The sequence below is a fragment of the Mus pahari genome, chromosome 13, assembly GCF_900095145.1.
Source record: "Mus pahari chromosome 13, PAHARI_EIJ_v1.1, whole genome shotgun sequence".
Lineage (NCBI taxonomy): Eukaryota > Metazoa > Chordata > Mammalia > Rodentia > Muridae > Mus > Mus pahari.
In genome coordinates, this window is record NC_034602.1 from 4,354,109 (window position 1) to 4,364,874 (window position 10,766).

At 37.5% G+C, this 10,766-nt stretch overlaps 1 protein-coding gene across 5 annotated transcripts in view; it reads right to left on the minus strand.

Annotated features, from left to right (window-relative positions):
- The window catches only part of Fancl (FA complementation group L), a 72,912-nt gene that overhangs the window by 54,630 nt on the left and 7,516 nt on the right, over window positions 1-10,766 (minus strand). For 3 of the 5 annotated variants that reach the window (XM_021210194.1, XM_029545223.1, XM_029545225.1), the window contains exons 2-3: window positions 3,348-3,406; window positions 1,487-1,547 (exon numbers count right to left, since the gene is read on the minus strand). In XM_021210194.1, coding sequence (XP_021065853.1) covers window positions 1,487-1,547; window positions 3,348-3,406 — 120 coding nt within the window. Of the gene's footprint in view, window positions 1-1,486; window positions 1,548-3,347; window positions 3,407-10,766 lie in introns of those variants that run through there. The other 2 variants (XM_029545226.1, XM_029545227.1) reach the window with 2 other exon arrangements.

The window sequence follows — 10,766 nt, forward strand, 5'->3', positions numbered from 1 at the left end:
GAAGAGAAGAGAAGAGAAGAGAAGAGAAGAGAAGAGAAGAGAAGAGAAGAGAAGAGAAGAGAAGAGAAGAGAAGAGAAGAGAAGAGAAGAGAAAAGAGGCTTTCCCTGACCAGCTGAAGAAAGGAGGAAAGAACTCAAAGGCAACTTCAGGCCTCTTCCTTCAGAATAAGCTCAGAGAAGGGGAACTATTTGACCCACTGTTTGCTTAGACGCTATGAACAAATTTTTCAGCTATACAATGGACTCATTCTTAACCGTTTAAGTACTATACACACTAGTGACAAGGATAAGAGGAGACAAAGAGAACAGACATAGACTCCACATTCCACTAAAGCAATGCTGCGCTTACACAGCGAGCACAAGAGCTCACGTTCTTCAGTTCAGCAGTTCATCCCTGCTCTGCTCTGTGCCTCCATAATGCAGTATGGAGAGTGAGATTCCTTGTCAGTCACCACATACTACTTATCTTTAACACACAGTCAATACAGGACACCAGGAAAACCACACAAAAGAAAAGATTGTCCAAAAAAGAGCAGTTCTACCAACATGTATTTTTCTGCAAGAGACAGTCTGTTATTTTCATTTATTTCAGTAATAATTTTTTTTACAATGTTTCTATAATCTTTAAGAACTTTTCCAATATGGCATACCAAGAACTAAGAACAACTAAGTTACTGCTGCTGGCTATCTCCTTAGCCACCCTCAGCTCTTCAATTCCTCTCATTATGAAAGGTCACATGGACCTAAAGAACTTCCTTTTGTCCTTTCCTGATCATAATCTAGAACCACAAACTCCATCATTGCCAAACAACCTAGGTTTTATATTCCTATCACCACTCTTCAAGTTCAGAAGAGAAGTCACCCAGGACATACCACATAGGGACATGATGCATATGGACCTGGTGATGTTAGGAAACCTAAAGTCTCAAGGCTGCAAATCAATTTCAAACCCCAAGATTGCCTTGAAATCTGCTGAGGATTTCAGGAAACATTTTATGTAATATGTAATCATTAAAGCTCTTGAAACTTAACAAAACTCAGCAATTAAAAAACCCCTTCTTTACAAACTAGAGCAAATTTAGAAATCTGTATCCTCATTTGAAGTGTAAGATATTTTTTTAATTTTTTTTTATTTATTATTATTTTCTTTATTTACACTTCAAATGCTATCCCGAAAGTTCCCTATACACCCCCACCCCCACCCCTGCTCCCCTACCCACCCACTCCCACTACTTGGCCCTGGTCTTCCCCTGTGCTGAGTCATATACAGTTTACAAGACCAAGGGGCCTCTCTTCCCAATGATGGCTAATTAGTCCATCTTCTGCTACATATGCAGCTAGAGACACGAGCCCAGGGGTTACTGGTTAGTTCATATTGTTGTTGCACCTTCAGGGTTGCAGCCCCCTACAACACCTTGGATACTTTCTCTAGCTCCTCCATTGAGGGCCCTGTGTTCTTGAAGTGTAAGATTTTTAACAGACTTACCTGTTGGACTACTTGATGGTATTCATTAAGTATATTTTTCAGCTGCAAGCTACACAGTAATCTAAAATTTTAACAGGAAAATAGTTTATGCATTATTTGTTATTACAAAGAGAAAATGTCTTTGAATGCTAACAAACATGTACATATAATAAAAAGAATCATATAAGCATAATTCAAATAAGTAAATAAAAACATTAACTACTCATACCACTGAAAGTCTCATCTTCAAAATCCCAGTATCAATTTTACTTCAAACATAAAAAACTGCTATCAGTAAGCAGCAGATTAATAATGCATCTTTGCTAAACTATAACACAGCCAAATAAAAACTTCCATTGAACTAGACTCTTCATCACAATAGGCAGATGTAATACAAAGCTTGGATCATAATATATCAAATTTACACTTGAAAAAGCCTATGGCACAATATATCCTCCAAATTCTAGATTAATATAACTGAACAGATATTTTTAATTAAATAGGTAATGATAAGTCCATTGCCACCAGCTCACCTCAACTCACGTAATACAGATAGGTCAGTAATCATTTAAAAGAAACTATTTTAATTATCTAGATGTAGAAAGTCTGATTTGGGGCTGCAGAGATGGCTCGGTAGTTAAGAGCTCCTTTCCCAGAACATCTGGATTAGATTCCCAGGACCCATATGACAGCTCATAACTGTTCATAACTTCAGTTCCAGGGGAATCAATGCCCTCATCTAGTGTCTGTGGGCAACAGACATACACAAACAGAACATTTGTATACATAAAACAAAACAAAACAAAACAAAACAAAACAAACAAAAAAACTCAGGAGGCCAGGCATGGATCCCAATTCTTGGGAGTCAGAGGTAGGGATCTCTGAGTTGGGAGGTCAACCTGGCCTACACAGCATTCCAGGTCAGCCAGAGCTACATGAAAGACACTCTCTCAAAAACCTATGAATGAATGAATGAATGAATGAATGAGTAAGGAAGTAAGTCTGGGTTTCCCAAACCACTTCCTTTCTAGCCCACCACTCCGTCTACTCTTGTGCTAAGTTCCATTCCTACCACATCTCCTATAATAGTACCAAAGCAGTTTTTCCATTTGCTCCTCTATAGGAGGTTCTTAGCCAATATGCTTCCATCCCTTGGTACCAACCTGGTCTCTTACTAATTATACCTTGACTGTGGCGTTCCCTAGTTTATCCTTGCTAAATCTCCTCAAAGAATTGAGATGTTTAAGTAAATATTATCTTCAAAATTCCATGACTCTTGCTTCAGTATCCACCTATCTTTTCTACATACCAATTTCCAGTTTTCAATTTTCTTTGTACTCACTCATTCCCTACAAACCCAATACCACCTCTACCTGCCATCCATCACAAAATCCTGTGCTTCTCTTCATAAACTGCTCTGCTTTCCTTCTCTTTATTCCCAGACACTGAAGAGAGAACAGAGGTTTGTGGTGACACTGACATCTCCAGCCCTAGCTTCCTACCCACATCAATTTTACTATGAACATCCAGACCAATGGAATGGTTCTTCACAAATTACTAAATTATGTGTATGCAGTAAATATCAGTGAGAAGCTGGGAAGTGGGGTAGGGGGCAAGTCTTCTACCATTTCTTTTGCCCCTGAAATCAGAACTTGTTACGTAAGTGTACACAACTGTTGCTACTGCTTTCAAGAAAAACAAACATTGAAAGGGTGTGTTAACTGTGAAAAGTCACAGTGCGGTGATTCATAAAGACAAACTAGTTTGGAAGAAGCAGTGTGTGTTAGGGATATTGGCTGAAAAGCACTTCAGGCAAATCTACAGCCAGCAGAATTATGGCTTCTCTGGCCACTAACAGGTATACAAGCAAATCGTACCTCACCTTGCCTTCTTGAGCTGCAGGTCCTTAGGCAGCACTATTCTGAGGTGAAAGTCACTTCCCTGTGAAAAAGGGCAAATTTCCTTCTTTCATTTAATGCTGAAAAGTTAAAATCAAACAAACATATTTTCCTACATTTATAAAAGATATCAAATTTAGCTAAACTTTTTATACTTGGAAAATACAAGATATCTATACATACATACATACATACATAGAGATAGATAAGAGTGTATTTGATGAAAAGTAATATTTCAAAATTCTATGTTGAAAACTTTACAACTACTTGGAAATCACACAACATTAAGACAGGAGCATGGTTTCAAAGAAAAAGACAAAAAAAATACTATGAAAGTATTACCAACATAAAAATTTATTTCTTAAAGTATAAATTCACCAAAAAAGGATATTCAGCTTTCAAATCTGCAACTTAATAAAATGAAAATATATTGTTATATAATCTAGGTTTTTAGCTAAAAGCAAATAATTGTTAAGCCTGGAGAGATGTCTCAGGAGGTAAGCACATTTGCTCTACAATTGTGAACAACGATCCCAGCACACATAGACAAAGTGTGCAACCCCAGAGCTCTGTACGGTAAAGGCAGGAGGATAGCCTCCAGCCTAGCTCCAGGAGCAAGAGACCATGTCTCAAACCAGGAAAGAATGATAACGCAGGACAGCCAATGTCCTCTGCAATCGATATGTTCATGAACATCCACAACCACACATACACATGTGCATACCACACATATACACATTGAAGCAGGTATGTCCACCTGCATGTGTGCATGTACATGTGCATGCATACACACACACACACACACACACACACACACACACACAGATACATACACACATTTCCCATGCACTCTGTAACAATTTTATATTGTGAACCTTCAATAAATAAAATAGGTAATATACTAATTTTTTAAATCTAAATATTTGGTAGTTATACAAATTTTACTCAGGAGTCTAGGGAAAGGAAAGAGTGTTCTCTGGAAACACACTCAGCTTCCCTTTCTGTCCGAATATGTAAACAGTCTAAACTCTGTAGCTTAAATACGGTGATACATGTGAATCTGAGCAAAAAATAAGCAGGAAAAGACAAACAGAAACATAATCTTTTACTCCAACAATATAAAATGAAAAGAGTAATAAAATTCTTGAAAAACAATTACCGTGTGGAATTTTAGCAGAGTCCCTCAAAGCAGATTCCAAACCAGAGGAACACAATTAAATGCACCCCATAACCTTTACTTTCATGGTAATATCACAGTTCTGACTTTCATTACATTTAAATGTCCTTTTAAAAAATGAAACAAAATGTACTACTGACCTTTTCAAAAGGTCAAGTAACAATAATTCACTATTTCATTAAAGCACTAAAAGGTATTATGCAGTAACTTTAGCCTAACTTCATACACAGCCCACACACAGGTGTAAGAATGGTAGGAAATTCGCCATGGACACGAAAACAGCAAAGAAACAGTTACCTGAAAGAACAAATGTAAAGACTCAGGAAACCCAGTCACTGTAAAAAGTCAAGTATCATAAAGGGGCCAATATTTAATTACCCCAAGAAAATATACATAATTAGCATTTCTGTAGTTAAAGCATCTGAATGGCTTTACTCTTTCTCAGAAGGCAGATTTTTCCAGCTTCCAGATAACAAAAGTACTAAGCATGTCTAAACCTGAATGTCCTGACATATCCTTCCCAAAAACCTAGAGTGAATAATAATATAAGCAAATAAAATAATAAAATTACTATGTTTGCAACCAGAAGTCAGAGAACACAATAAATCTGTAATTAATTATAACAGGGATGAAAATCACTTTTGAGTAGAGCTCACTCAGGGTTCCAAGAACAATGAGAGTTAAAAGTGTTATTCTAAAAATTCACAGAAGGATAAGTACAAAAAGACTTAACAAACACTTGTAGGAGACCCGAGCAGTGACAATAAGGAAGAGATCTAATATGAACCACAAATCAAGGAGGGGCTGCTGGTGGCCATGGCCGTCACTCAGCACTCAGAAAGCTCATACAGGTCAATGCTGAGTTGGAGGCTTTCCGGGACCTCACAGTGAGATACTATTTTTAAAAAGGCAAAAAGGAAGAGTCAAGGAGATGTCTGAAAACAATTCAGAGCAGCAAAAGATTGGGCAGAGACAGCCTTTGGAAACTGCATATTGGAAAGAAAATAATAACTGGGAAACTGAAGCTTTTATGACAGAAATAAGAACCTACCATGTACAATCACTCCCTCAACCCCTCCCCCAAATAAATCATTAAATAAACTGCATTTTCCTTTACCAACAGAAGAGGGTATTCTTGAATCTGAAATTTCAGAAACTATTGCAAGCAGCAAAACACAACACCCAAAGATCTGTGGCCCCAGTCCACGGAGCTGTGACACAACCTCAGAGCACTAGAACCAAAGGTAAGGATGGAGCCCAGGAGAACAGAGCCCAGAAACATGTACCAATTACATACAGACTGCAATATCAAGAAATGAACATTTCAATACTGAAACATCTAAAAACCAAGACCAGAAAATGAAAAAAGTTATGACCATATTGACTAAATTCAGAAAGAAAATTAAGCAAATCAAAATGACATAAAGATAAGACAACAAGTTTAAGCATGACAAGGAAGAATGTGGTTAAACAAAATTGTGCAACTGTGAAGTAATAGCAAGAAAAATGCAAAATGACCATGAAAAAAATATGGTTGAAATAGAAAGTGCCAGAGAAAGTCCAATACACATGCAATAAGAAAAGCTAAAAGAAGGATAGAGTAGAAAAGGATATTTACAATCATAGCTTAACTTCATTGACCTGCCAGTTCTCACACTAAAATGAACATGAGAAAAAGTACTCAAGATAATCCAATCTGAAAAAAATATCAGAATTTAAAAATAAGGAAAGGGGGGCAGAGAGATGAGTCAATGGGTAAAAGAACTTGCCATCAAGCCTTACTTAGTAATTTCAATCCCTGTCTCATGGTGGAAGGAGTGACCCATCTTCCTCTTACCCTCTGGCATCCAGAGTACACACTGTTGTTGCATGTACCCCCACACACTTGTGTGCACATACACACATAATGTAATTTTTTTAAATAACAAAAAATAAATGAGGTTTTAAGGAAAATACTAAAAGCTAGGAGACAGATTATGCAAAGCATTATTGTTTTGGAAGGAGGAAGCTGAGGAATGAACCCATGGCTTGACACACAGTAGAACACATGCAACCACAGAACTAATGCCCAGGTTTAGTCTAAAAAGAAGTCGTTGAGCTCACTCAATCCTGGTGTAGTCCAACCAGCCAAAGTAGAACTCCTTGTAAAAAACCATTAAATATAGTACCCAGAAAAGTGTTGTTTCATGGGTACAGCTAAATTAAGCTCTGCTCATGTTTAACAAAAATAAAAGAAATCCTTAAAACAGTTGGACTCTCCTCAAGTAATTTAACTACTACTTACAACAAAAAACTATTCACAGTGTCAAAGTCCTTGCAACAGTCTTTATTGGAAGTTCCTGAGAGACCCTGATCAGGACTCACCAACTCAGATGATTCTAAATTCCTGATTGGGGGAAACAGATAATTATTTTGTTGTTTCAAGGCTTATAAAAGCAAAGTAGCAAGGGATAACCAGTACAAGAAGCATCAGCACAGAAACTACAAGGCCAACATGGGCTGGGGAGATATCTCCATAGATAAAAGCACTTGCCCTGCAAGCCTAAGTGAGGAACCCAAGACTCTAATTAAAGCTCAATTCTGGACAGGCAAAGGCAAAGCATCTCAGAAACATGATGGCTGACAAGACTACATAGAATTCACAAGTTCATGTTCAGCAAGAGAGCCTACCTTAATAAGTAATGTGAAAAGTTATTGAGGCAAACATCCAACACTCTCTCTCTCTCTCTCTCTCTCTCTCTCTCTCTCACACACACACACACACCAAACACACATACCACACACTCACATACACCACACATACACATATATACCACACACACACACACACACACACACACACACACACAAACACAAATCACATAAGAGAAAGGAGGGAAACTATGCCGTAGAAAAAGCAACAAAGTCTTTTCCTTAATATCTCTTATATCAATGGACTCAATTCCCCAATAAAAAAGACACAGACCAACAGACTGGCTACATAAACAAGACCCAACATTTTGCCGCATACAGGAAACCCACCTCAGGGACAAAGACAGACACTTCCTCAGAGAAAAAGGCCGAAAAACAATTTCCCAAGCAAATGATCCCAAGAAAACAAATTGGACTAGCCATTCTAATATCAAATAAAATTGACTTCCAACCTAAAGTTATCAAAAAAGAAAAGGAGAGACACCTCATACTCATCAAAAGTAAAAATCTACCAAGATGAACTCTCAATTCTGAATATCTATGCTCCAAATGCAAGGGCATCCACATTCATTAAAGAAACTTTAGTAAAGCTCAAAGCACACATTGCACCTCACACAATAATAGTGGAAGACTTCAACAACCCACTCTCATCAATGGACAGATCATGGAAACAGAAATTGAACAGAGACACAGTGGCAATAACATAAGTTATGAAACAAATGAATTTAACAGCTACCTACAGAACATTTTATCCAAAAACAAAACGATATACCTTCTTCTCAGCATGCCATGGTATGTTCTCCAAAATTGACCATATAATCAGTTACAAAACAGGCCTCAACAGATACAAGAAGACTGAAATAATCCCATACATCTAACAGATCCCCACGGACTAAGGCTGATCTTATCTTCAATAACAACATAAATAATAGAAAGCCCAGATACACGCTGAAGCTGAACAAAACTTTACTCAATTATAACTAGGTCAAGGAAGAAACAAAGAAAGAAATTAAGCACTTTTTAAAGTTTAATGAAAATTAAGACACAACATAGCCAAAACGTTCCTAGGAGGAAAACTCATATCTCTGAGCGCCTCCAAAAAGAAACTGGAGAGACCATACACTANCAGCTTGACAGCACACCTAAAAGCTCTAAAACAAAAAGAAGCAAATTCACCTGAGAGGAGTAGACAGCAGGAAATAATCAAAATTAGGGCTGAAATCAACCAAATAGAAACAAAAAGAACTACACAAAGAATCAACCAAACCAGGAGCTGGTTCTTTGAGAAAACAAACAAAATAGATAAACCCTTACCAGACTAACTAGAGGGGACAGAGAAAGTATCCTAATTAACAAAACCAAAAATGAAAAGGGAGACATAACAACAGAAACAGGAAATCCAAAAATAATCAGATCCTACTATAAAGGGCTGTGCTCAACAAAACTGGAAAACCTGGATGAAATAGACAATTTTCTATAAAGATACCAGATACCGAAGTTAAATCAGGATCAGATTAATGATCTAAACAGTCCCATATCCCCTAAAGAAATAGAAACAGTCATAAATAGTCTCCCAACCAAAAAAAGCCCAGGACCAGATGGGTTTAGTGAAGAATTCTACCAGACCTTCAAAGAACACCTAATAACAATACTCCTCACACTATTCCACAAAAGAGAAACAGAAGGTACTCTACCCAATTCATTCTATGAAGCCACAATTGCCCTGAAACCTAAACCAGACAAAGACCCAACAAAGAAAGATAACTTCAGACCAATTTCCCTTATGAAAATTGATGCAAAAATAATCAGTAAGATTCTCAAAACCAAATACAAGTACACATCAAAAAGATCATCCATCATGATCAAGTAAGCTTCATCCCAGAGATGCAGAGATCGTTCAATAAATGGAAATCCATCAACGTAATCCACTATATAAACAAACTCAAAGACAAAAACTACATGATTATCTCATTAGATGCTGAGAAAACATTTGACAATATCTAACATCCATTCATGATAAAAGTCTTAGAAAGATCAGGAACTCAATACCCATACCTAAACATAATAAAAGAAATGTATAGGAAACCAGTAGCCAAATTCAATCTAAATGGAAAGAAACTTGAAACAATCCCACTAAAATCAGGGACTACACAAGGCTGTCCACACTCTCCCTACCTTTTCAATATAGTAGTTGAAATCCTAGCCAAACCAATTAGACAAAAGGAGATCAAAGGGATACAGATTGGAAAGGGAGAAGGCAAAATATCACTATGTGCATATGATATAGTATATATAAGTGACTCCAAAAATTCCACCAGAGAACTCCAAAACCTGATAAACAACTTCAGTGAAGTAGCTGGATATAAAACTAACTCAAGCAAATCAATGGCCTTTCTCTACACAAAGGATAAACTGAGAAAGAAATTTGGGGAACAACAACCTTCATATAATCACAAATAGTATAAAATACTTTGGTGTGACTCTAACTAAGGAAGTGAAAGATCTGTATGATAAGAACTTCAAGTCTCTGAAGAAAGAAATCAAAGTTTTCAGAAGATGGAAAGATCTCCCAGGCTCATGAATTGGCAGGTATAATATAGTTAAAATGGCTATCTTGCCAAAAGCTATCTACCTATTCAATGTAATACCCATCAAAATTCCAACTCAATTCTTCATAGATTTAGAAAGAGCAATTTCCAAATTCATCTGGAATAACCAAAAAAAAACCCAAGATCTTGAAAACTATTCTCAGGGAATAAAAGAACTTCTGGTGGAATCACCATCCCTGACCTCAAGCTGCACTACAGGGCAATTGTNATAAAAACTGCATGGTACTGGTACAGCAACAGACAGGTAGATCAATGGAATAGAACTGAAGATCCAGAAATGAACCCATACCCCTATGGTCACTTGATCTTTGACAAAGGAGCTAAAACCATCCAGTGGAAAAAAGACAGCATTTTCAACAAATGGTGCTGACTCAACTGGCAGTTAGTATGTAGAAGAATGTGAATTGATCCATTCTTATCTCCTTGTACTAAGGTCGAGTCTAAGTGGATCAAGGAACTCCACATAAAATCAAAGACACTTACAGAGGAGAAAGTGGGGCAGAGCCTCAAACATATGGGCACAAGGGAAAAATTCCTGAACAGAACAGCAATGGTTGGTGCTATAACATCAACAAATGGGACCTCATAAAATTGCAATGCTTCTGTAAGGCAAAGTGTGGGGAGCCACAGCCTCTGGGGCCACACCCCAACATGGCGCCTACAGGAAGAGAGTTCTTATAATAAACAAGTCCTTATTTGGCTGCTGCTGTTATCCCTGCTGATCATTGGCTGAGCTCGCTCACCTGGCAAACTACGTTGCCTGGTGTGATTGGTTTGCATGAATGCATATATATTGGGCATTTCCCGGGGCTCGTCGGGGATGAAGAGGGAGATGAAGATTGAAGCTTGCTGAATAAACTGCTGTTAGAAGAACTAGTGGTTGCGTCTTCCTTACTGATCGAGGGGGCACGCAACAGCAAAGGACA